Source organism: Schistocerca americana, chromosome 9 (genome assembly GCF_021461395.2).
Source record: "Schistocerca americana isolate TAMUIC-IGC-003095 chromosome 9, iqSchAmer2.1, whole genome shotgun sequence".
NCBI classification, from domain to species: Eukaryota; Metazoa; Arthropoda; class Insecta; order Orthoptera; family Acrididae; genus Schistocerca; species Schistocerca americana.
The window spans coordinates 88,776,365-88,804,242 of record NC_060127.1 but is presented as its reverse complement, the minus strand read 5'-3'; the positions used below and the strand labels follow the sequence as shown (position 1 = coordinate 88,804,242).

Sequence of the window (27,878 nt, the reverse complement as noted above, 5' to 3'; positions counted from 1 at the left end):
TTGTTAGTTTTTATAAATGGTACTGTGAACAAATCCAGGTCAAATGTAGTTCTGACGTAATTTTTCGCAAATAGGAAAGTAATTTTTGTTGGAAGCGTTTGGCAGTCAATTGAGAAATGTGGGTAAAATACAATATAGGATGGCAGACCGCTGATTTGAAATCCCGCCACATTTTGGCAACAGTCACATGGTTTATGTTGGAGCCACACCTATAGCTTCTGCACAGCAAGGCCAGTCTACTAGTACCCATGGTCTACGATGCTACCTCACCTGCGAATTCGTAACTCTCACTTTCTATAGCTCTGACTGTGGCCATCTTTGGTGGCACGAGTGTTCAGTGTGTGTGTTATCTTTCCTGCTTCACTCCGAGAACCAAGGTTTTAAATTCGCATGTGCGTCGCCTGTCCGTTGCAGTTTGCCTTGAAAATGGTGGGGTGTTCTCTCGCCGAAATATAGGCGGTCGCTGAAAGTGTTACCTGGCTGAATTCCCGGAAATTATTTGAAAGTTGTGTACGCAAGGAGAAACTCAGGTCTCACAATGGTGATTAGAAGTTCAAATCCATATAAAATTTGTGTCGATGGGCGAAAATTGCACAGAATATCAAGTATTATGTTGTACATAATAGCCTCAAGTTTTACAATGTTAGCTGTAATATTTTTGGATATGCATGTGTTTGAGTACAAGAATGCAATTTGTCCTATTTCTGTCCTTAAAAAGCATGTCTTCTGTAGCCGAACGATGTTGGTAAACAAGACGACAGCAGCGCCGCTAGTGGGGAACAGTTGGAGATACTTCTGCACCGGAGGCGACGGCTCGGAGCAAGTAGTGTCAGCAGCAGCCGGTAGACGGCAGGAGCTGCTGGCAATGGCTGCGGCCAGTCTGCTTTAGCGCAAACGATGGTCAACAGATGGCAGGAGGAGGGTAGCAAAGCTTATTAGTAAGGGCCGTCATCCCCGAGCAAACGGCGTTCCTTATACAAAACTTCTATTCACATCCATATAAACTAAGTTGTAGATGAATTTGACTAGTAACTCTCAGTAGGACGGAGCGCATTATGTCAACTTGCCGAACGGGATTCATGTATCAAAACGCAGAGACTAGTATCGAAAATATTTATCACCAAAATCAAAATCTACATTTTCTTCTCCTTAAGTTGTACTATGCTGCTGCTACTGCTGCTTACTTAATAAGTTTGGGAGTATATTGGTTAACGTTCCATAAAATTAACAATATTGCCATCTGTCTGGAAGTTGCTAGAATGAACATTTTTACAGCACGATGTTGCAGTGCCATTGTTATTCCGAATTATGATGCAATGTTCCTCCCGACGTCCATGTCTGTGGGCGTTGCTGCAGTGTATATCCAAGGCAGCGCTCTCCGATCCAGGTACATAGTCATCGACGTGTAGAAAGGGATTGTTGTAGCATTCGCATCTTTCCGACGTGCTTGCGATCAACGCAGCACCGTGAACTATGGTACTGAAAAGCGTCCAAACGGGACCAAAGTGCAGTCATATTTTCTTTGCTCTTTCCGTTTGGTAAGCTGTTAATATTCGTTGTAGTAGATATTACAAGCAAAAGACAGAAAGGGCGACTGTAATGATATAATAGCAACAGAAATGGGCGGAGCCTATGTTGTAGGTGTTACGTCTGCCACAGACGGCCCCTGCCAGGCAGACTACACTCAAGACACCCCAGTGTACCATATAACATACACAAGCACATGCAGGCGCAACCAAGAGAAAAACAATTCTTCAAAATAAACAGAACTTGCTAGAGACTAATAAGAACCTTTTTCTGCAGAGGTCGCCTCACAGACACAGGGAAAGTTGGAGTACTCCGCCGACCTCCGCCGGCTTTATAAGACCACCGCAGCAGCAGTACAGCCAGTTCCTCACTGAGCTAGGACCAGCTCCACCGCACCTCACCAACGCTCTTAATGAATAGTCGTCTACATGTTATTTGTTTCCTTTGTGTGCGTATAGTGATATTTCGAGAAGTGTAGTTCTGTTTCAATAAACGACATTATACTGAGTGTTCTACAATGCTGAGTATTCTTCAGTAGGCCTATTTTAACATGAGGATATCCGGATGTATGTGGGAAGAGGTTTAATCAGTTTTGTGCGTCAGAATTAACTTTGCAAAAAAATTACGCTCATAAATCGGTATTGGAATTCATTATTGTGCAACCGAATGGAGGTTGGTTTGTTTTCTGATCGATGCATTGCATCATCGTATTAAGACGACTAACAATGAATATTTGCTGGAAAGCGTTAAAAATTATCAGATGAGAACAAGGAGAAAATTAAATAATACAAATGAATACAGTAGATATTCATATTAATATTCATATTAGTGTAATTCAGCTTATTTAAAATAACTTTGTATGACACCACTTTTTATTCCATCCGTTCACCAAGACGGCTACAAGGCAAGAGAGTGTAAGACAGTACTTCGTAGGGAAAAAAAGGTGATGCGGCATATCTCAGACGTTGGGAAACTGTAATGAGATAATATGTGAGCTATCTGGAAAGTAAGAAATGGATACCAAAGCGAAAATCAATTTATTATTATTTTGCGATAGTTAGCTACATATTCCAGCTACTTCGCTACATAACTGCTGCTACGACTTTCTTCGTAGTGATGTACCAACGTTCCAACACCCTCGTCATAGAACGCAGCCGCCTGTGCTTTCAGTCACTTCCCTACGCTGGTCCACAGCTCGTTCTCTGTCAGAAAATATATCTTCATAGCCAGCGGTTCATGTAAGGAGAGACGAACATCAGTGGGAGCCAAATCCAGGCTTTATGGTGGATGATCTACATCTACATCTACATTTATACTCCGCAAGCCACCCAACGGTGTGTGGCGGAGGGCACTTTACGTGCCACTGTCATTACCTCCCTTCCCTGTTCCAGTCGCGTATTGTTCGCGGGAAGAACGACTGTCTGAAAGCCTCCGTGCGCGCTCTAATCTCTCTAATTTTACATTCGTGATCTCCTCGGGAGGTATAAGTAGGGGGCAGCAATATATTCGATACCTCATCCAGAATCGCTCCCTCTCGAAACCTGGCGAGCAAGCTACACCGCGATGCAGAGCGCCTCTCTTGCAGAGTCTGCCACTTGAGTTTATTAAACATCTCCGTAACGCTATAACGGTTACCAAATAACCCTGTGACGAAACGCACCACTCATCTTTGGATCTTCTCTATCTCCTCCGTCAACCCGATCTGGTATGGATCCCACACTGATGAGCAATACTCAAGTATAGGTCGAACGAGTGTTTTGTAAGCCACCTCCTTTGTTGATGGACTACATTTTCTAAGGACTCTCCCAATGAATCTCAACCTGGTACCCGCCTTACCAACAATTAATTTTATATGATCATTCCACGTCAAATCGTTCCGTACGCATACTCCCAGATATTTTACAGAAGTAGCTGCTACCAGTGTTTGTTCCGCTATCATATAATCATACAATAAAGGATCCTTCTTTCTATGTATTCGCAATACATTACATTTGTCTATGTTAAGGGTCAGTTGCCACTCCCTGCACCAAGTGCCTATCCGCTGCAGATCTTCCTGCATTTAGCTACAATTTTCTAATGCTGCAACTTTTCTGTATACTACAGCATCATCCGCGAAAAGCCGCATGGAACTTCCGACACTATCTACTAGGTCATTTATATATATTGTGAAAAGAAATGATCCCATACCACTCCCCTGTGGCACGCCAGAGGTTACTTTAACGTCTGTAGACGTCTCTCCATTGATAACAACATACTGTGTTCTGTTTGCTAAAAACTCTTCAATCCAGCCACACAGCCGGTCTTTGTTTATCAGGCGACAGTGCGGAACTGTATCGAACGCCTTCCGGAAGTCAAGGAAAATAGCATCTACCTGGGAGCCTGTATCTAATATTTTCTGGGTCTCATGAACAAATAAAGCGAGTTGGGTCTCACACGATCGCTGTTTCCGGAATCCATGTTGATTCCTACATAGTAGATTCAGTGTTTCCAAAAACGTCATGATACTCGAGCAAAAAACGTGTTCTAAAATGCTACAACAGATCGACGTCAGAGATATAGGTCTATAGTTTTGTGCATCTGCTCGACGACCCTTCTTGAAGACTGGGACTACCTGTGCTCTTTTCCAATCATTTGGAACCTTCCGTTCCTCTAGAGACTTGCGGTACACGGCTGTTAGAAGGGGGCACGTTCCTTCGCGTACTCTGTGTAGAATCGAATTGGTATCTCATCAGGTCCAGTGGACTTTCCTCTGTTGAGTGATTCCATCTGCTTTTCTATTCCTTGGACACTTATTTCGATGTCAGCCATTTTTTCGTTTGTGCGAAGATTTAGAGAAGTAACTGCAGTGCGGTCTTCCTCTGTGAAACAGCTTTGGAAAAAGGTGTTTAGTATTTCAGCTTTACGCGTGTCATCCTCTGTTTGAATGCCATCATCATCCCGGAGTGTCTGGATATGCTGTTTCGAGCCACTTACTGATTTAACGTAAGACCAGAACTTCCTAGGATTTTCTATCAAGTCGGCACATAGAATTTTACTTTCGAATTCACTGAACGCTTCACGCATAGCGCTCCTTACGCTGACTTTGACATCGTTTAGCTTCTGTTTGTCTGAGAGGTTTTGGCTGCGTTTAAACTTTGAGTGAAGCTCTCTTTGCTTTCGCAGTAGTTTCCTAACTTTGTTGTTGTACCACGGTGGGTTTTTCCCGTCCCTCACAGTTTTACTCGGCACGTACTCGTCTAAAACGCACTTCACGATTGCCTTGAACTTTTTCCATAAACACTCAACATTGTCAGTGTCGGAACAGAAATTTTCGTTTTGATCTGTTAGTTAGCCTGAAATCGGCCGTCTATTACTCTTGCTAAACAGATAAACCTTCCTCCCTTTTCTTATATTCCTATTAACTTCCATATTCGGGGATGCTGCAACGGCCTTATGATCACTGATTTCCTGTTCTGCACATACAGAGTCGAAAAGTTCGGGTCTGTTTGTTACCAGTAGGTCCAAGATGTTATCTCCACGAGTCGGTTCTCTGTTTAATTGCTCGAGGTAATTTTCGGATAGTGCACTCAGTATAATGTCACTCGATGCTCTGTCCCTACCACCCGTCCTAAACATCTGAGTGTCCCAGTCTATATCTGGTAAATTGAAATCTCCACCTAAGACTATAACATGCTGAGAAAAATTATGTGAAATGTATTCCAAATTTTCTCTGAGTTGTTCTGTCACTAATGCTGCTGAGTCGGGAGGTCAGTAAAAGGAGCCAATTATTAACTTAGCTCTGTTGTTGAGTGTAACCTCCACCCATAATAATTCACAGGAACTATCCACTTCTACTTCACTACAGGATAAACTACTACTAACAGCGACGACACTCCACGACCGGTTGCATGCAATCTATCCTTTCTAAACACCGTCTGTACCTTTGTAAAAATTTCGGCAGAATTTATCTCTGGCTTCAGCCAGCTTTCTGTACCTATAACGATTTCAGCTTCGGTGCTTTCTATCAGCGCTTGAAGTTCCGGTACATTACCAACGCAGCTTCGACAGTTTACAATTACAATACCGATTGCTGCTTGGTCCCCGCATGTCCTGACTTTGCCCCGCACCCGTTGAGGCTGTTGCCCTTTCTGTACTTGCCCAAGGCCATCTAACCTAAAAGACCACCCAGCCCACGCCACACAACCCCTGCTACCCGAGTAGCCGCTTGTTGCGTGTAGTGGACTCCTGACCTATCCAGTGGAACCCGAAACCCCATCACCCTATGGCGCAAGTCGAGGAATCTGCAGCCCACGCGGTCGCAGCACCGTCTCAGCCTCTGATTCAGACCCTCCACTCGGCTCTGTACCGAAGGTCCGCAGTCAGTCCTGTCGACGATGCTGCAGATGGTGAGCTCTGCTTTCATCCCGCTAGCGAGACTGGCAGTCTTCATCAAATCAGATAGCCGCCGGAAGCCAGAGAGGATTTCCCCCAATCCATAGCGACACACATCATTGGTGCCGACATGAGCGACCACCTGCAGATGGGTGCACCCTGTACCCTTCATGGCATCCGTAAGGACCCTTTTCACATCTGGAATGACTCCCCCCGGTATGCACACGGAGTGCACATTGGTTTTCTTCCCCTCTCTTGCTGCCATATCCCAAAGGGGCCCCATTATGCTCCTGACGTTGGAGCTCCCAACTACCAGTAAGCCCACCCTCTGCGACCGCCCGGGTCTTGCAGACTGAGGGGCAACCTCTGGAACAGGACAAGTAGCCATATCAGGCCGAAGATCAGTATCAGCCTGAGACAGAGCCTGAAACCGGTTCGTCAGACAAACTGGAGAGGCCTTCCGCTCAGCCCTCCGGAATGTCTTTCACCCCCTGCCACACCTTGAGACGACCTCCCACTCTACCACAGGTGAGGGATCAGCCTCAATGCGGGCAGTATCTCGGGCAACCACAGTCGTAGTCCGATCGGGGGATGCGTGGGACGAGCTGGCCGTCCTCGACAAACCCCCATCCGGACCCCCACAGTAATGCCCATTGGCAACAGCCTCAAGCTGTGTGACCAAAGCCAACGCTGCCTGAAGTTGGGAGCAAAGGGATGCCAACTCAGCCTGCATCCGAACACAGCAGTTGCAGTCCCTATCCATGCTAAAAACAGTTGTGCAAAGAACGTCTGAACTAATCTACAGAGAGCGCAAACAAATCAACACATAATTTAAACGGTTACGGAAACGCCACAGAGGCGTCCTCATTTACCCCTGCATTACGCGGCTGAGATCTGTCACGAAAAACGCAACGCATGACAGGTATGTTATGTGGGGTTGCATGAAATCAGGCGAAACTTCGGAGTGGGCACTCGTACTTAGCTGTGGACACTACTGTTACAGGCATCTTTACGTGCGAATCGTGTGCTCAGAACCGAAAAGAACGACCTAACGAGATCGACAGGCTTAGACACAGTCCAACAACTGTCGTTTCCATTTTGTGACTTGTCGGACACTACTTCCTGAACAGCCCTAGGAATTCTGAGAGTGAAGAGTCCCCTTGCATGGCGTGGCACAATTTATCACTGCGGGCTGGACAACGTCATTCAGCAAGTCACTGAATAATGTTGGTTCATTCGTTTTGTTCCTGAACTCACATAACACATAATACACTGATACGGTGTAACAGTGCCCGTCTAATTACAATACTGGCCATTAAAATTGCTACACCACGAAGATGACGTGTTACAGACGCGAAATTTAACCGACAGGAAGAAGATGCTGTGATATGCAAATGATTAGCTTTTCAGAGCATTCACACATGGTTGGTGCCGGTCGCGACACCTACAACGTGCTCGCATGAGGAAAGTTTCCAACCGATTTCTCATACACAAACAGCAGTTCACCAACGTTGCCTGATGAAACGTTGTTGTGATGCCTCGTGTAAGGAGGAGAAATGCGTTTCTGACTTTGATAAAGGTCGGATTGTAGCCTATCGCGATTGCGGTTTATCGTATCGCGACATTGATGCTCGCGTTGGTCGAGATCAAATGACTGTTAGCAGAATATGGAATCGGTGGGTTTAGGAGGGTAATACGGAACGCCGTGCTGGATCCCAACGGCCTCGTATCCCTAGCAGTCGAGGTGACAGACATCTTATCCAAATGGCTGTAATGGATCATGCAGCCACGTCTCGATGCCTGTCAACAGATGGGGACGTTTGCAAGACAACAACCATCTGCACGAACAGTTCGACGACGTTTGCAGCAGCATGGGCTATCAGCTCGGAGACCATGGCTGCAGTTACCCTTGATACTGCATCACAGACAGGAGCTCCTGCGATGGTGTACTCAAAGACAAACCTGCGTGCACGAATGGCAAAACGTCATTTTTTGGGATGAATCCAGGTTCTGTTTACAGCATCATGATGGTCGCATCCGTGTTTGACGACATTAGGGGTGAACGCACGTTGGAAGCGTGTAATCGTCATCGCCATACTGGCGTATCATCCGGCATAATGGTATTGGATGCCATTGGTTACACGTCTCGGTCACCTCTTGTTCGCATTGATGGCACTTTGAACAGTGGACGTTACATTTCAGATGTGTTACGACCCGTGGCTCTACTCTTCATTCGATCCCTGCGAAACCGTGCATTTCAGCAGGATAATGCACAAACGCATGTAGCAGGTCCTGGACAGGCTTTTCTGGATACAGAAAATGTTCGACTGCTGCCCTGGCCAGCACATTCTCCAGATCTCTGTTCTGGGTAATGATTTCTCAGAATCTACGCACTCAAATTGCGTGAAGATGTAATCACATGTCAGTACTAGTATAATATATTTGTCCAATGAATACCCGTTTATCATCTCCATTTCTTCTTGGTGTAGCAATTTTAATGGCCAGTAGTGTACGAATTAGGATGCAATGTTCCTTTGGACATGCAGGCTCAGCAATATCGTATTTATTCGCCGACACAAGGCAAGCAATTTTCAAGTAAAATATTTCCCCTGTACCGGAATATACATAACGAATGTACGAGTACAGGCTTTAGACACATGGTTGATGACAGGGAAGTTTGGATCTTGTAGTGAGATGTGCTTGGATAGCTTAGTGGTAAGGTGACCACACGCGAAAAGCGTGCAATCCGGGTTCGAGTCGCGGTCCGGCACAAATATTCATTGTCATCATTCCATTGCACAACTGATGGTTGTACACATTCGCAACTGCAAATACATTTCTCGTATAAGGTCTGCAATCGTCGCAGTGCCTGTTCCTCTGGAGATACATTCATGTCCAAAGGAACATTGCATCATAATTCGGAATAATACCGGCACTGCAATGTCTTATCTGTACGCCGACACCGGGCAAGTGACTTTTAGGTAAAATGTCTCCCCTGTACGGGAATATACTGAATGAAGGTACGAGTGAGGTTATAGGCACATGGCAGACGACTTATAGAAGTTTGAGTCTAGCCGTGTGACAGATAGCCTAATGGGAAGGCGACCGCTCTCGGAAAGCAGAAAATCCAGGTTCGAGTCTTCGCCCAGCACGAATTTTCATTCTCGTCGTCCCATTACACAGCTGATGGTTGCTCAAGTTCGCAACTGCGAACACATCTCATGTACTTAGTACATTGTATCACAAAAATCATCAAATATATTGATTTCATTTACATAGGAAGAAACTGTTCATACACACAGGAAAATGTTTTGTTGCTTTCAATGACTAATTTTGCATTCCTGATTACGTTTCAGCATTTAAGAATGTTAGATTAATTGCCTCAGTCTGTTTTTCCGATGGTTGGTTAAAAGGTAGAACACATGCTCAGCGAAGTTAGATGACAGGAGGCGAAAGAGGTTGGCGGACAGTTCCAGAATATAAGTTTCTTGTTCGAACTGTTCCTGGGTGTCACGACTCGACCAGGACATCATTTAGGTGTTCGTAAAATTATTCACATACGCCGGGATCGTGAGACGATTGTACGGCATAATCACCGAATCTTTTTCACAAATCGAGACGGCTTTGTTGAAAGAAACATTAATAATAATTACTTTGCTGAAACATATTTTTATTATCCATTACATCATATAAGAAGTTCTAAAAACGTTTTATTACTACGACCTGTTATACAAACATTGGCAGTAGGTCTAAAGGTGGGAATGAAGGCCCATGATACAGGCTCACACTGCAGTATTCGCAGCGTCAGCCTCCGCGTGTCGCTTGCGCCTCTGCCAGTTCCTCATTGCTGCAGATCCCTGCTCTTGGCCCGGTCTCTGGACACCTGGGTTCCACCACTGTAAGAGACTGTTCTTAAGGAGAGGGAGCGTGGTGTCGTTGCAGACAATCAGAACGAAAAAGGCAGGGCCCTGAAGCATGCTCACCAGATGGACATAGTAAATGGCCTGTGGAAGTCCTTCAATCTGGTGAAAGGCCACGCGAATAAAAACTCCCAGCCCGCTGAAGATACACATCTTGGCTATGAGGAAGGCTAACCGTCTCTTGCTGCCCAACTTCAGTTTCGTAGTAACATCCAGCTGCTTCATAGAAGACCGGTTCCGAAGGTATAGGTCCCATACCATTACGAGTACCACTGAGTTGAAGAGAATCGATAAGCAGATGGCGACGAAGAAAAGTACCCTGCTGTGGAATATGTATGTGTCGTCCACACGCTCTAGAACGATCATTGCCGTGGAAACCGTAGTCCAGAGACTGGACACGCACAGGACGTGCTTTCGGAATACTCGACGGGCCTCGCCTTGGCTCAGTTGGTCCGGAAGACTGAGCTGTCGAACGCATTTCAACATCTCGTAACAGAACGAGTTGAGCCAGAGGCAGCTAAGAACGGTGAGCGAGCTGTCGAGTTGTACTATCGTCTGCAGGTCTAAGGCGTTCGCAAAGCGGTGGACAATCTCGGAGAGGACGATCTGTACCAACCCCGTGATCTGGAAGCACAGCAGTAGCTTCCCGGGGACGTTACGTAGTTTGGGGATACAACCGTACACTCCCGCAGTTAAAACTCGAAAGACGACATTCAAAGAAATTAGTGTAACCTCTAAAGGCTGCAGGAAGTCAGTCTTGAGACTCAAGTATTTCACTACGTTCCTTCTCCATTTGTAGATACTGGTAAACACTGAGGGCCGCCAGTACGGTTCGCATTTATATGGACCCGTATCGAAGGTAAACACCATTACGTCGTCTCGACGTGGGAATAGTGACTCGAAGCTGTCTCTGTGGAAGGACGGACACATCAGCCATAACATCGATCTCGAAATGGAGCAGATGCCATCTTTGGCATTGAGCTGTGCACAAACTTCCTCGCGCGAGTTTGAAAGTACGCAGTACATATCGTTCACCGATTTGACGATTCCGGTATGGACGTCGTGACAGATGCTCCTTTCATTGGACACTATCCACGAGAGCAGACAGATATTTATGTTCACCCTCTGCGTGTACGCGAGGTAACTAGTGACTGGAATATGCGAGACCCTGTGAACGAGGTTGCTCGTCAAGCGAGTCCGACATTCTCTGTGTCTGTTGACGGTCCCCTGAGGCAGATCCTCCATTGGACATGTGGGCAGAGCTATCATGTCCACCATCAACTGCACACAGCTAGTATCTACAGACACGACAACATTGCTCTGGTCGCCCAGTATCGACTTTTCACCTGAAAAAAAGAGACATAAGTGATTTTTAAAAAGAAAGCTACTTCTACATCTACGTCTACATACATAATCTGCAAGCCACCAAATGGTGCCTGGAGGATGGTACCCAGCACCGCTATTGGCCATTTCCTTTCTCGTTTCACTCGCAAACAGAGCAAGGCAGAAAGCGAATGTCTATGTGGCTCCATACAAGCAGTAATATCCCTTATCTTATCTTTCAAATTGCTGTCCTCAGTGAAAGTCAAAAAGAATTACAGAACATGATGAGTGGTATGGTCTAATGAGTACTGATACGGATCGACAGGAAGTCGAAGAAAGACGGAAGTAATGGGAAGTAACAGAAATGAGAACAGTGACAGACTTAACATCATAATTCGTAATCATGAGTAGATAAAGTTAAGGAATTCTGCTGCCTAGTCAGCAAAATAGCCCATGAAGGACGGAGCAAGGAGGACGTCAAGTGCAGAAACAGGTTGTGAGTTTTGATGTGTCCCTTTTTACCCAGGTTCCCCTGGAAGAATCCTTGCAATTAATTGGTGAGAAACTAGATGACGAAACAACTAAGCTTTGTCGCCATGTGCTGACGTAGACGTACTTTTTATTCAATGACAAATACTTTGAACAGACTGACGGAGTGACTATGGGGAGCCCACTGTCCCCAACAGTCGCCAATCTTTTTATTGAGGATTTTGAGGACATGAGGCTGAAGTAGGCGACTTTAAAACCAGCCTGTTTCGGAAGGTACGTCAACAATACGTTTATGGTGTGGTCTCATGGGAAAGAAGCTCTTGACCGCCTCCTATATCATTTTAATTCCCTGATCCTAGCATCAAGTTTATCATGGAGGTGGAAAGTGATGGGAAGCTTCCGTTTCTGGATGTTCTGGTGTACAGAAAGGATGATGGGACACTGGGACACAGTGTTTATCGAAAGCCTACGCACACGGACCGTTACCTGCATGCTTCTAGCTGTCTTCCATCGTTCCAGCGTACGGGGGTCCTGCGGACGTTGGCGAGAAGAGCTTATGCCATTTCAGACGGAGAAAGCTTGACACAAGAAGTGGACCATCTTAAGGTTGTGTTCAAGCAGAATGGCTATACAGATAAACAGATCCGTCGTGCTTTCCAGTTTGGACCTTCGCCTAAAACACCAGAAGATACCTGCAAATCGGTGGCTTTTCTACCCTTTGCTGGGAGCATTTCCTCGAAAATAGGAAGAATTCTAAAAAGATATCATATCAAAACTATTTTTCGTCCGCCAGCCAAGATTAGAGCTCTTCTTGGCTCAGTTAAGGATGACTTGGGTTTGAGGAAGGCCGGTGTGTACGAGATCCCTTGCCACTGTGGGAAGGCTTATAGTGGTCAGACAATCCGGACCATCCAGGACCGATGTGTTGAACACCAGCGGCACACACGGTTGCTTCAGCCTGAGAAATCTGCAGTGGCGGAGCACTGTCTCACCCAGGAACATAGAATGCTGTACGACGACACACAAATGGTTGCCCCTGCATCTTGCTATTGGGACTGTGTTTTAAAAGAATCCATAGAGATTCGATTATCCGATAATCTTATTGATTGAGACAAGGGTTACCCTTTAAGAAAGACTTCGAACCCGGTGTTATCAGACATTAAAAAACAACGGTCTGTGTTTCAATCGTCGGAATAATTTTTAGTTTTTTGATAGCGATATCTCAATTTCGCCTGTTTCCACCACTGGCGGCGCGGTATGTTTACTTCCGCTAGAGGGCAGAATATATGAACACGGGTTTGGAAAAGGTTCATTTCTGTGTTAGAGCTTAATTTCTACAACCTTCCATCACATTAATTGTGGGAAACAGGCAGGAAAAGAACGTATCAGCACAGTATTAAACATTTCCGTTAATTAAATATGCGAAACGCCCTCCGTTTGCAAGAATGCATGAATCAAACGTCTCTTATGCGTTGATGCATCCCTGGAGAATTGCCTATTATTTCACAGCCTTCCATAATACGGGCACGATGACCCAGTTCACCTTGCAGCGGGGTTCCGTACACAAGAGCTTTAAAATCTTCTCACAAGTAAATGTTTCGTGGGTTTAGGTCCGGAGAGGGTAGAAGCAACCTCTACCTACCATCCATCACGGAATCGCTTATTTAGAATCCTATGAACATTAACACTGAAACGACGAGAAACTCCATCGTTAAGTACAAGCTTTGTCGCGCTAGGTGTGGCACGTGTTGCAGCAGAACAGGTAGAGTATCCTCTAAGAAATCTAGTTTCTCCATTGGGCTTGGGTGAGATAAGAAACACTCGCTAAGGTTCATAGCTCAAATGTTGACAGAAGATCTTTGTTGATGATATGATTCCACAATTTCTGTTAATCACCTGATTCCAAAATTTCGTGAGGATTCTCGTTAGCTTACAAAAAGGAATAGAAGTGGACCAAAAACGGAACCTTGTGGGGCTTCCTTCACAACATTTTACATTCTGTTTGTTAAGTATGAATGAAATCAGTTGTGTTGCCCATGAATAATGTGATTATCAAGAGAAGTAAAAAAATGAATGAAGTAGACCGTTTCTGGATCCATGTCCATCTAACATTCTTTATTCTTGCATGTGTGACGAATTTTTTCTGAAAGTTTCTCCATAGCTATTATTACATCCTGTATACTTCATCTGCTCCCAGATCGTTGCTTGTTTGTGAATTATTGGCCGAAAGCAATACTGTAATGATTCACTAGTCTCTATATTCGGCAGATATACCCCATGTGCTCTTCTGTTCCGGAAAGTGAAGGAAACCTTGAAGCACAGTCATTCTACAAACATAGATGAGACTAAAAAAGCATCACCGAGAGAAGTATCCGTCCCAAAGGTCGAGTACCAGGACTGTTTCAGGGATCGGAAAATGTAGTGGCATTAGTGTACAATATCTGTTGGGATCATTTCGAACAGAGAACGTTGATGTGGACACATAAAAAAATTCTTTCAAAATAAAAACGGTATTTTTGTAGACATCTCGTATTTTTATTGTATAAAAAACAGTTTATTTACTTTTTAAGTATAAATGTATACATATCTACGAGTGAGTTGGAGCTAATGCCGTTCGTCGCTTTTCAACCTGCATAGTCTATAGTCTGTCCAGTCCTCTCTTGGGGTTTCCAGGAGCCCACAGATTCCTTGACTAGGCTACCCACCTTCTAGACGGGCGACCCCGTTTCCTTTTTCCCTTTTGTCGTATATTGTCACTATTTAGTTCTGAATGGTTATTCCGCAGTAAATTCCTCGTATGGTTAGCTTCATTTATCTTCCCTGCAACTTCCATAACTTTTTTGATTTCTTCATTTTAGTTGTGGCCCAACACTCCAGCATTTTGTCTCCAGTAATTCATTTCCACGATACAGCATTTTATTTATTTTCTCTTTATTATTTCCCAAAGTTCTGACATATGCAGGGTGGACCATTGTTAGTGAACGGGCCAAATATCTCATGAAACAAGCATCAAACGAAAAAACTACAAAGAACGAAACTCGTCTAGCTTAAAGAGGGAAACCAGATGGCGCTATGGTTGGCCCGCTATATGGCGCTGCCATAAGTCAAACGGATATCAACTGCGTTTTTTTAAATACGAACCCCCATTTTTTATCACATACTCGTGTAGTACGTAAAGAAATATGGATGTTTTAGTTGGACCACTTCTTTTCGCTTTGTGATAGATGGCGCTGTAATAGTCACAAACGTGTAAGTACGTGGTATCACGTAACATTCCGCCAGTGCGGACGGTATTTGGTTAGTGATACATTACCCTTGTTAAAATGTACCGTTTACCAATTGCGGAAATCGTCGATATCGTGTTAATGTATGGCTATTGTGATCAAAATGCCCAACGGACGTGTGTTTTGTATGCTGCTCGGTATCCTGGACGTCATCATCCAAGTGTCCGGACCGTTCACCGGATAGTTACGTTATTTAAGGAAACAGGATTTGTTCAGCCACATGTGAAACGTCAACCAAGACCTGCAACAAATGATGATGCCCAAGTAGGTGTTTTAGTTGCTGTCGCGGCGAATCCGCACATCAGTAGCAGACAAATTGTGCGAGATCGAGAATCTCAAAAACGTCGGTGTTGAGAATGCTACATCAACATCGATTGCACCCGTACCACATTTCTATGCACCAGGAATTGCATGGCGACGACTTTGAACGTCGTGCGCTCTTCTGCCACTGGGCACTAGAGAAATTACGTGACGATGACAGATTTTTTGCACGCGTTCTATTTAGCGACGAAGCATCATTCACCAACAGCGGTAACGTAAACTGTCATAATATGCACTATCGAGCAACGGAAAATCTACGATGGCTGCAACAAGTGGAACATCAGCGACCTTGGCAGGTTAATGTATGGTGCGGAATTATGGGAGGAAGGATAATTGGCCCCCATTTTATCGATGGCAATATAAATGGTGCAATGTATGCTGATTTCCTTCGTAATGTTCTACAGATGTGTGTGTGAAAACTTATGGTACTTAACTGCTAAGGTCATCAGTCCCTAAGCTTACACACTACTTAACCTAAATTATCCTAAGGACAAACACACACAGGTCTTACTTTGAGAAAGAAATTTCTGAGAATGTACTTTTGGAGTACAGCATCGTATGGTAGTGTATCATGGACAGTGGGGAAACCAGAACAGAATAAAATCGAAGCACTTGAGATGTGTTGCTACAGAAGAATGTTGAAAATTAGGTGGACTGATACTGTAAGGAGTGTGGAGGTTTTCCACAGAATTGGCGAAGAAAGGAACACATGGAAACAGTGACAAGAAGAAAGTACAGAATGATGGGGCATGCATTAAGACATCACGGAACAACCTCCATGGTGTTAGAAGAAGCTGTAAAAGTCGTGGAGAAAAGTGAGATTTTGAGATGAAGAGCTTGGCGCAGGAAAGGGATTCGAGACGGCAGCGTCAGAAGACTCGTACCACATTTCAAAATTATTTTCGATGTTAACATATTTCTTTTCTTCAGAATCGCTTTTCTTACAACTGCCAGTCGACATTTTATATCCTCTTTAATTCTGCCATCATCAGTTATTTTACTTCTCAGATAGTGAAACTCATCTACTACTGTTAATGTTTCGTCTGCTGATCTAATGTTCTCAGTATAATTTGATTTATTCGAGAAAATTCCATTTCTGAAACTTCCTGGCAGATTAAAACTGTGTGCTCTACCATCTGAGCTACCGAAGCACGACTTACGCGCGGTCCTCACAGCTTTACTTCTGCCAGTACCTCGTCTCCATTTCTGTTGTTGATGTTCGTCTTATATCCTACTTTCAAGACGCTGTCCATTTATTCAACTGCTCTTCCAAATGCCTCGCCGCCTCTAATAGAATTACAACGTCAGCGTATACTTCAAACTTTTTATTTCTTCTCCCTGAACTTTAATTCATACTCCAAATTTTTATTTACTTTCCTTTACCGTTTTCTCAGTGCACAGATTGAATAACTTCGGTGATAGGCTGCAGCTTGTCTCAGCCCCTTCTCAAACACTGCTTCCCCTTCATACTCCTCGATTCTTATAAATGCCATCTAGTTTCTGTATCACCTGTTAACAGCATTTCGCTCCCTGTATTTTATCCCTGTTACCTTCAGAATTTCAAAGGAAGTCTTCCATTCAACATCATCAAAAGGTTTCTCTATGTCAACAAATGCTGTAATGGTACGGTTGACTTTCCTTAACCTAGCTTTTAAGATAAGTTGTACAGTCAGCCTCATGTGTTCCTATATTTCTCCAGCATCCAAACTGATCTTCCTCGAGGTCGGCTTCTGTCAGTTTTTGCATTCTTCTGTAAACAACTGGTGTTTTATTTTATAACGATGATTTGTTAAGTTGATAATTCGATAATATTCCCACGTACCACCATCTTATTTCTTTGGAATTGTAGGTATTAGATTCTTCTGGAAGTCTGAGGGTATTCATCTGTCCCATACATCTTGCACGTCAAATGGAAGAGTTTTGTCAAGTCTACTAGTTGTTCTGAGTGAATGTCGTCTACTCCCAGGGCCTTGTTTCGACATAAGCCTTTAAATATTCTGTTAAATTCTTCCCTCAGTATCATATCTCCCATTTCATCTTCATCTACGTCCTCTTCCATTTCCATAATATTTCCATCAAGTACATCGCCCTTGTATAGACCCCCTATTTACTCCTTCCACCTTTCAGCTTTCTTTTCTTTGCTTGGGTCTGGTTTTCCAGCTGATCTCTCGATGTTCACACAGCTGCTTCTTTACTTTTCAAATGCTCATTCATTTTCCTGTAGGCGATATCTTTCTGCTACTGAAATATGCTTCTACATCCTAACATTTGTCGTCTAGTCATTCCTGCTTAGCCATTTTTCACTACCTCATTTTTTACACGTTTGCGTTCCCTTCCACCTACTTCATTTGCTGCGTATTTATATTTTGTCCTTTCATGAGTTAAATTCAATCTTTCCTGTGTTATCCAAGGATTTCTACTACACCTTGTCTTTTTAGCTATTTGATAATCAGCTGCCTTGACTATTTCATCCCTCAAAGCTACCCGTTCGTCTTCTACTGTATTCCTTTCCTCTGCTCTTGTCAACTGTTGCCTAATGTTTCCTATGAAACTCTCAGCAACATCCAGTCCTTTTAACTTATCCACGTCACATCTTCTTAATTTCCTACGTGTTTGCAGTGTCTTCCGTTTTAAGCTACAGTTCATAACCAATTAAATGTGGTCAGCGTCCACATCTGCAATGACAGAGTCTTACAATTTAAAATCTGGTTCCGTCTTACCTTTTAGTCATTCTAGGTCTCTTCCAAGTGTAATGCCTTACTTCATGATTCTTAAACCAAGTGTTAATGATGATTAAATTATACTCCATGCATAATTCTACCAGCGGCTTCCTCTTTCATTCCTTACCACCAATACATATTCAGCTACCGTTTTTCCTTCCCTTACTTTTCCTATTATCGAATTTCAGTTCCCTGTCACTATTAAATTTTCGTCTCTCTTAACTATCCAACTAATTTCTTTTATCTCATCATACATTTGCTTAACCTTCTTATAATCTGTTGGCCTATGAACTTGTACTATTGTGATAAATGTGGGATTCGTGCCTATCTTGACTACAATAACGCATTCGCTAAGATGAACCTAGTAGGCTTACCTGATTCCTATTTCCTTATTCATTATTAAGCCCACACTAGCAATCCCCTAACTGATTTTGTATTTATAACCCTGTATTCATCTGTCCAGAAGTCCTGTACTATTTAATTTCAATATATTCATTTCCCTTCTAAAATTTTCCAGCCTACCTGCACAATTAAGGGGTCAATCCTTCCACACTCTGGATCATAGAAAACAAGTTTTGTGTCGCCTGATGACGTACTCCTGATTAGAGGATTCCATCATCATGCAACCATACAGTACAGCTGTGCGCCCTCTGGAAAAATTACGGCTGTAGTTTCCCTTCGCTTCCAGCCATTCGCAGTACTAGCACAGCAACTCCGTTTTGGTTTATACACTCCTGGAAATTGAAATAAGAACACCGTGAATTCATTGTCCCAGGAAGGGGAAACTTTATTGACACATTCCTGGGGTCAGATACATCACATGATCACACTGACAGAACCACAGGCACATAGACACAGGCAACAGAGCATGCACAATGTCGGCACTAGTACAGTGTATATCCACCTTTCGCAGCAATGCAGGCTGCTATTCTCCCATGGAGACGATCGTAGAGATGCTGGATGTAGTCCTGTGGAACGGCTTGCCATGCCATTTCCACCTGGCGCCTCAGTTGGACCAGCGTTCGTGCTGGACGTGCAGACCGCGTGAGACGACGCTTCATCCAGTCCCAAACATGCTCAATGGGGGACAGATCCGGAGATCTTGCTGGCCAGGGTAGTTGACGTACACCTTCTTGAGCACGTTGGGTGGCACGGGATACATGCGGACGTGCATTGTCCTGTTGGAACAGCAAGTTCCCTTGCCGGTCTAGGAATGGTAGAACGATGGGTTCGATGACGGTTTGGATGTACCGTGCACTATTCAGTGTCCCCTCGACGATCACCAGTGGTGTACGGCCAGTGTAGGAGATCGCTCCCCACACCATGATGCCGGGCGTTGGCCCTGTGTGCCTCGGTCGTATGCAGTCCTGATTGTGGCGCTCACCTGCACGGCGCCAAGCACGCATACGACCATCATTGGCACCAAGGCAGAAGCGACTCTCATCGCTGAAGACGACACGTCTCCATTCGTCCCTCCATTCACGCCTGTCGCGACACCACCAGAGGCGGGCTGCACGATGTTGGGGCGTGAGCGGAAGACGGCCTAACGGTGTGCGGGACCGTAGCCCAGCTTCATGGAGACGGTTGCGAATGGTCCTCGCCGATACCCCAGGAGCAACAGTGTCCCTAATTTGCTGGGAAGTGGCGGTGCGGTCCCCTACGGCACTGCGTAGGATCCTACGGTCTTGGCGTGCATCCGTGCGTCGCTGCGGTCCGGTCCCAGGTCGACGGGCACGTGCACCTTCCGCCGACCACTGGCGACAACATCGATGTACTGTGGAGACCTCACGCCCCACGTGTTGAGCAATTCGGCGGTACGTCCACCCGGCCTCCCGCATGCTCACTATACGCCCTCGCTCAAAGTCCGTCAACTGCACATACGGTTCACGTCCACGCTGTCGCGGCATGCTACCAGTGTTAAAGACTGCGATGGAGCTCCGTATGCCACGGCAAACTGGCTGACACTGACGGCGGCGGTGCACAAATGCTGCGCAGCTAGCGCCATTCGACGGTCAACACAGCGGTTCCTGGTGTGTCCGCTGTGCCGTGCGTGTGATCATTGCTTGTACAGCCCTCTCGCAGTGTCCGGAGCAAGTATGGTGGGTCTGACACACCGGTGTCAATGTGTTCTTTTTTCCATTTCCAGGAGTGTAGTACAAGGGCAGACCAATCAACCATCCAGACTTTTAGCCCTGCAATTACTGAAAAGGTTCCTCCCCTTCTTGAGGAACTACACGTTTGTCTGACCTCCATTTTGGTAGCACCTACAGTACATCTGTATGTGTCGCTGAAGCAAGCAATTCATCCAACCAACGGGAAGGTCCATGGTTTACGGGGGATACCATACACATACAGGACGTATACGTACAGATATTTTTATTGATGGCTGCAAACAGTGTACTGAGCAAGAGTAGATCAGATTTTACTTCGTTTACAGGCCGATAACCACACCTGTTACAAATCGTATGTTTTTAGGTTGGTTAGTACCTCCAAGAACAAGTGCAAGAATGGTTGTTTTGCCCTGGGCAGCAGATCATATGTTGAAGTGTGGTTGCGTTAATGCAGTAAATTATGTGACCTGTTTGTATTGTAGGAAGACTGTTCTATGCAGAGACAGAACAACCAACACACTGATGTGTGTACATGTTAAGGTACCAAAAGCGAAAATATCTGCGCTTATAGTATCACAGTAGAAGTAGAATGGGTAGCTTTTAGAGATGAAATAGTAAAGGCGGCAGAGGATCAAGTAGGTAAAAGAATGAGGGTGAACAGAAAACCTTGGGTAACAGAAGAGATATTGTATTTAATTGATTAAAGGAGAAAATAAAAAATGCAGTAAATGAAGCAGGCAAAAAGGAATACAAACGTCTCGAAAATGAGATCGACAGGAAGTGCAAAATAGCTAAGCAGGGATGGCTAGAGGACACATGTAAGGATGTAGAGACGTATATCACTAGGGGTCAGATAGATACTACCTACAGGAAAATTAAAGAGACCTTTGGAGAAAAGAGAACCACTTGTATGAATATCAAGAGCTCAGATGGAACCCAGTTCTAAGCAAAGAAGGGAAAGCAGAAAGGTGGAAGGAGTATATAGAGGGTCTATACAAGGGCGCTGTTCTTGAGGACAATATTATGGAAATGGAAGAGGATGTAGATGAAGATGAAATGGGAGATACAATACTGCGTTAAGAGTTTGACAGAGCACTGAAATACCTCATTCGAAACAGCGCCCCGGGAGTAGACAACATTCCATTTGAACTACTGACAGCCTTGGGAGAGCCAGAACTGACAAAACTCTACCATCTGCTGAGCAAATTGTATGAGACAGGCGAAATACCCTCAGACTTCAAGAAGAAGATAATAATTCCAATCCCAAAGAAAGAACGCGTAGACAGATGTGAAAATTACCGAACTATCAGTTTAATAAGCCTTGGCTGCAAAATACTAACGCGAATTCTTTGCAGATGAATCGAAAAACTGGTAGAAGTCGACCTCAGGGAAGATCAGTTTGGATTCCACAGAAATATTGGAACACGTGAGGCAATACTGACTTATCTTAGAAAATAGATTAACGAAAGGCAAAGCTACGTTTCTAGCATTTGTAGACTTAGAGAAAGCTTTTGACCGTGTTGACTGGAAAACTCTCTTTCAAAATCTGAAGGTGGCAGGGGTAAAATACAGGGAGCGAAAGGCTATTTACAATTTGTACAGAAACCAGATGGCCGTTATAAGAGTCGAGGGGCATGGAAGGGAAGCAGTGGTTGGGAAGGCAGTGAGAAGGGTTGTAACCTATCCCCGATGTTATTCAATCTGCATATTGAACAAGCAGTAAAGGAAACAAAAGAAAAATTCGGAGTAGGTATTAAAATGCATGGAGAAGAAATAAAAACTTTGAGGTTCGCCGATGATATTGTAATTCTGTCAGAGACAGCAAAGGACCTGGAAGAGCAATTCAACGGAATGGACAGTTTTAAGTAACAGATTTAAGTGTCAGAAAGTCGTTTCTGGAAGTATTTTTATGGAGTGTGGCCATGAATGGAAGTGAAACGTGGACGATAAATAGTTTGAACAAGAAGAGAATAGATGCTTTCGAAATGTGGTGCTACAGAAGAATTCTGAAGATTAGATGGGTAGATCACGTAACTAATGAGGAGGTATTCAACAGAATTGGGGAGAAGAGAAATTTGTAGCACAACTTGACTAGAAGAAGGGATCGGGTGGTAGGGCATATCCATTGAGGCATCAAGGGATCACCAATTTAGTATTGGAGGGTAGCGTGGAGGGTAAAAATCGTAGAGGGAGATCAAGAGACGAATACACTAGATTCAGAAAGATCTGGGAGATGAAGAAGCTTGCACAGGATAGAGTAGCATGGAGAGCTCCATCAAACCAGTCTCTGGACTGAAGACCACAACAACAACAACATAGTATCTCACCCTGTATGTAGTAAAGAAGTTAAGTGAAACATACGAATGAAATGGGTTTAGAATGAACGTTAATAATACAGAATAGCTAGTAGCAGGAGGGATGTAGTACCACCACAATCAACTGTTAAAGTACTGAAGCAGTTTCAACACTTAGGATCTATACATCAGCAAGCTTCAAAACAGATGTGGAAGGCAGGATCCAGCAAGGAAGAGGATGAATGTAAGATGCTAAATGGAGTTCTGTGGAGCATGGCAGTATCAAAAGAAAGACAGGAGAGGATTCTGCACACAAAACATATGGTGCAGGTGGATGGTCCCTGGAGGAATGGCAGAGAAGTACAGTACAGGCAGCAGAGATGGCTGGAATAAGGAGGGCGGGTAAGTTTCCCAGAACAGAGGGGATAATAAATTAGGGAGGCAGTGAACTTCGAATGACTGGCCGTGTAAAAAACTGAGAATTGGTCTCTTCAAGAGGCAAATGAAGCAGCGGTGGTGGCTAAAAGCAAACCTTGGAGTGGTTACCATCATAAAGGCGGAAGCACAGACGGCTGAGAAAAACATGGAGCGCAGGAATGATTGGAACGATGAGGAAGAGAACACTCAAAGAGGCAGACTGCGATGATCGTCAGTGTTGGCGAAAGGGAATAGAGAGATATTAATGAACAGCGGAGATGCCCTTAAAAGTAAAAGTAAGCGAAAAGGAGTAAAGTTGATGAGCAGGCCGACCTGGGCAGTGATCTTGTTGATTGCAGTCGACTGCTGTATTGGGAACTCTTTTTTAGAGGCGTTGGAAATATTAGTATCGAGATTTCCAGTTCTGGCGTTCGCCTAGTGACCAAAACACTTGTTTGCAACCGGGGTGTTGCAGCTATTTGATTTTATTTTGACATACGGTTGTCCGAAAGTTCCAGACGAAATTTAAAGTTCTATGTATGTAAGTGTATGGGGTGTTGTGTATTGTATGTGTGCTTGTATATCAGTGTATTTGTTTGTGGCAATAAGCTGCTGGCGTAGTTTGAAGAGACTATGAGAAGAGGAGTATGTATTTGTGTATTTAAACAACGCAATCTTTGAGATTTTCAGAACGCCCATTATCTGCTGGCTACATGATGTCTATATTGTACTACTGTAGATACCATATAGAACGTTCCTGATGCCAAAGCAAAGATTGCTGTTGCAGAAATTCCTTGGGGCATTTAACCTACGATTGTATAAATAAAACCACTTGACACATTGTAAATACAGGTAATTTTTTCATATGACTTTTGTATTCGACACATTGGAGTCCTCAGAACAGGACACTTCGATCCTAAATGGTAGTAGCTAAGAACGTAAAGATTTCGGACAGTTTGGGTGGATTTGTCATGCGCATTACAGCTGACAAATCTACTAGATCTATGGTGGACTAATAGATCAAGGGAGCCCAAAGCATCAGCTTCCTGTACCTCTGTCGCTGACCTGGTCTGTTCATGAATGAGGTATTCCATCATGTCTCCCATTTTACAAGGCTGTGAGTGCTCCGTGACAGTTTTGCCATAGACTTTGTCCATGACCTCTGCCTCCTCCCCCTGTTTGTCCATCACCTCCTCCCCATCTCTTCGTCCATGTCATCCTCACCCATCTCTCGCCGTCTCCTCCTCCACCTCTCTCTGTCATTCTCCTCCTCCCCCCTTTCCCCCACTTTTACGTGTATTACATCACCCACACCCCCTCCCGTTATTCTCCTCTTGTCCACTTTCTCTTATCTTGAGCCTTGTTTATTGCTATTGCAAACGAAACCTTGGCTGGGAATTAAAGGCACTCAAAACGAATGGGTTAATCGGTTTGGATCAGTGGTACATGGGATATGAAAGACCTCTCCAGCTGTTGCGTTGTAACAGTGCATGTTAGACCACAGTCTCTTTAACACATTGTGACTGAACAAGTGGTCTCTAGCATTGAAACCATGCATTTCCGATATAAGTTCATTATATAAAAATTCTAGGAATTGACTGTTGAGAGGACATGCAACTAATAAGGTCTAATGACCTCATATCGGAAATGGCAGGTTTCAATGGTAGACACCACTTATTCAATCATAATTTATTACAGAGACTGTAGTATAATACCACGTAGCCACAGTTACAGAATGCATCGTTTCCTCCTAGAGGGTGCATGGTACAGCGCGTATTATGCCGCATTCTCTGGGGCAATGTATCATCGAATAAATGCTCTCTAGCTTAGAAACCATGCGTTTCCGGACATAAGTTCATTACAGCTTTTTTGTTCCGTATCCTTTCATCGATGAACCCCTAGAGTTTGTACACTGTGGAAAAAATCACACTTTATGTACATTGTTCTTAAAAAATATATATCCTATGTCCGTCTGAAAGTTCATTAGAGCACCGTGCAAATATATGAAGTACAACAAAGAAATTGTCTAGCTTTTTGCTAAAAGCGTTTCCAACCACAACTACGAGAGAACGTAGCAGTTTTATTAATACTAAAATTCAGTACCACTGCTATAAAAACAAACGGTCCCTCCACTGCAGTTAAAGAATTAGTACCTCACGACTCCATTTAGTCATGATAAGCATATTCCCTGTAGTAACTTGCTTTATATACATTAGCGCGTGAGTGCCTGCTCCTCCTACAATGACACACCTCTTGAGTCGTTTTCAGCAGTTGCCTGTGCGGCAGCCCGATCCAGACTGGCAGCGGAATCGGTTTTTTCTTCTTTTTTACTTTATTGTGATTTTAACACCTGAACAATCAGGTAGGCTGGCAGCGGCATACAGCGCCGCTCTTCAGCCAGAGGATACACAAAGATAAGAAACACTGAAAAGACACATAAGTTACAGAACGGTGGGCAATAAAACAGTAGACACATAAAGACAAACACGAAGCCATTCACACTCGACGATAATCCACGCTGCAAACTGTTGATACGACGCACAAACACTGAAGAAGACGATGGCACTGGTGAACGATGGAGTGTGACGGTGAAACACTGAACACTAAACATGACGGCACACACTAAAAACTGATGGCGGTGATCTCCGGCGCGCGAATGTCCACTGAGCGTGTGTGAGTCCGGGGACCTGCCAAGAGAGGAACAGGGGTGAGGTGGGGGAGAGGGGAGAAAAAGGATGCCAATGGGAGAGGAGACGGGGGCAGGAGGGGAGGGGAGGCCCAGGGGAGGAGGGGGGAGAAAGGAAGGAGGAAGGGAAAAGGGAGAGAAGGGAGGGAGGGTGCCCAGAGGAGTAAGCACAGGAGGAGGGCGGGAGGATCACAGTTGGTAGCGGAATCGGAAGCGGTCAATGCTTATATAGCCGAGAGCGCCCTTATCTGCACGGGACGCTGAAAACTGCGCGAGATTCCCAGTACAACTACAGGCGCTCACTGCGGGCAGAGACCACAAGTACACAAACTACACTACTGTCCATTAAAATTGCTACACCAAGAAGAAATGCATATGATAAACGGGTATTCATTGGACAAATATATTACACTAGAACTGACATGTGATCACATTTTCACGCAATTTGGGTGCATAGATCCCTGAGAAATCAGTACCCAGAACAACCACCTCTGGCCGTAATAACGACCTTGATACGCCTGGGCGTTGAGTCAAACAGAGCTTGGATGGCGTGTACAGCTACAACTGCCCATGCAGCTTCAACACGATACCACAGTTCATCAAGAGTAGTGACTGGCGTATTGTGACGAGCCAGTTGCTCGGCCAATTGATGAGAGATCTCGAGAATGTGCTGGCCAGGGCAGCAGTCGAACATTTTCTGTATCCAGAACGGCCCGTACAGGACCTGCAACATGCGGTCGTGCATTATCCTGCTGAAATGTAAGGTTTCACACGGATCGAATAAAGGGTAGAACCACGGGCCGTAACACGTCTGAAATGTAACGTCCACTGTTCAAAGTGCCGTCAATGCGAACAAGACGTGACCGAGACGTGTAACCAATGGCACCCCATACCGTCACGCCGGGTGATACGCCAGTATGGCGATGACGAATACACCCTTCCAATGTGCGTTCACCACGATGTCGTCAAACACGGATGCGACCATCATGATGCTGTAAAAAGGACCTGGAGTCATCCGAAAAAATGACGTTTTGCCATTCGTGCACCCAGGTCGTCGCTGAGTACACCATCGCAGGCGCTCCTGTCTGTAATGCAGCGTCAAGAGTAACCGCAGCCACGGTCTCTGAGCTGATAGTCCATGCTGCTGCAAACGTCGTTGAACTGTTCGTACAGATGGTTGTTGTCTTGCACACGTCCCCATCTGTTGACTCAGGGATCGAGACGTGGCTGCACGATCCGTTACAGCCATGCGGATAAGATGCCTGTCATCTCGACTGCTAGTGATACGAGGCCGTTGGGATCCAGCACGGCGTTCCGTATTACCCTCCTGAACCCACCGATTTCATATTCTGCTAACAGTCATTGGATCTCGACCAACGCGAGCAGCAATGTCGTGATACGATAAACCGCAATCGTGATAGGCTACAATCCGACCTTTATCAAAGTCGGCAACGTGATGGTACGCATTTCTCCTCCTTACACGAGACATCACAACAACGTTTCACCAGGCAACACCGGTCAACTGCTGTTTGTGTATGTCAAATCGGTTGGAAACTTTCATCATGTCAGCACGTTGTAGGTGTCGCCACTGGTGCCAACCTTGTGTGAATGTTTTGATAGCTAATCATTTGCATATCACAGCATCTTCTTCCTGTCGGTTAAATTTCGCGTCTGTAGCACGTCATCTCCGTGGTGCAGCAATTTTAATGGCGAGTAGTGTACATTACTATACGGTTCAGCGTCGCGCATGCGCAAATCATGGGCCACGACTCACTCAGATGCCCAGGCATGCGTGTAATCTACGTCCGTCCGATGGTTTATTAGAATATAGTGTAAAAATATTGAGGAAATCAGTCAAAAAGTGTCGTGATATTCGGAAACAATCTGAAACTACGTCTTGCCTTTGAACCTTTAAACAAATCTCTCCCACTGCAGGCTCTATGAATTTCATCTCTGTAGAGGAGGTAATACGACCATAACAAGAGAAAAATGTCCGTTGATCATGGGCCCTAATATGAGTACCTTAAAAGGTGAGAATGCTTGCTTGTCTTTGATACTGTGAAACACACCCTTCCTACTGAGCAAATACTCACAGATCTTAAGGTATACATTTTAGAGTCCATGTTTGCCGAACCTTTTTTCTTGTTTTCGAGTAAGGAACCTGTCATCATAGAGTGTAATAGGAATTTAGCTTCGTCATGTATAGTGGTATATACTCTGAAGATGACAAGGTGTACTTGAACACTGCAACGGATGTTAGCTTTAAAAGAAGAACGAATATTGCTTCGCTGAATAATTCAGACAATATAAAAAAAATAAGAACGTGAAAGACTGGGAGAAATAATGTATACATTCCTGTGGGGTTGATTTTGGAGTCCACTCTTTCCATTACATCTACAAATCACCCTCCATGTA

General features: G+C 44.6%; 1 protein-coding gene across 1 annotated transcript in view; it reads right to left on the bottom strand.

The window, feature by feature from the left end:
* Nucleotides 1-9,603: 9,603 nt before the first annotated feature.
* The window catches only part of LOC124551230, a 57,044-nt gene continuing 38,769 nt past the window's right edge, over nt 9,604-27,878 (bottom strand). The window contains exon 7 of the mRNA XM_047126223.1: nt 9,604-11,164. Within this exon, the coding sequence (XP_046982179.1) occupies nt 9,681-11,164 (1,484 nt within the window). The 3' untranslated portion in view covers nt 9,604-9,680. The remainder of the gene's footprint in view (nt 11,165-27,878) is intronic.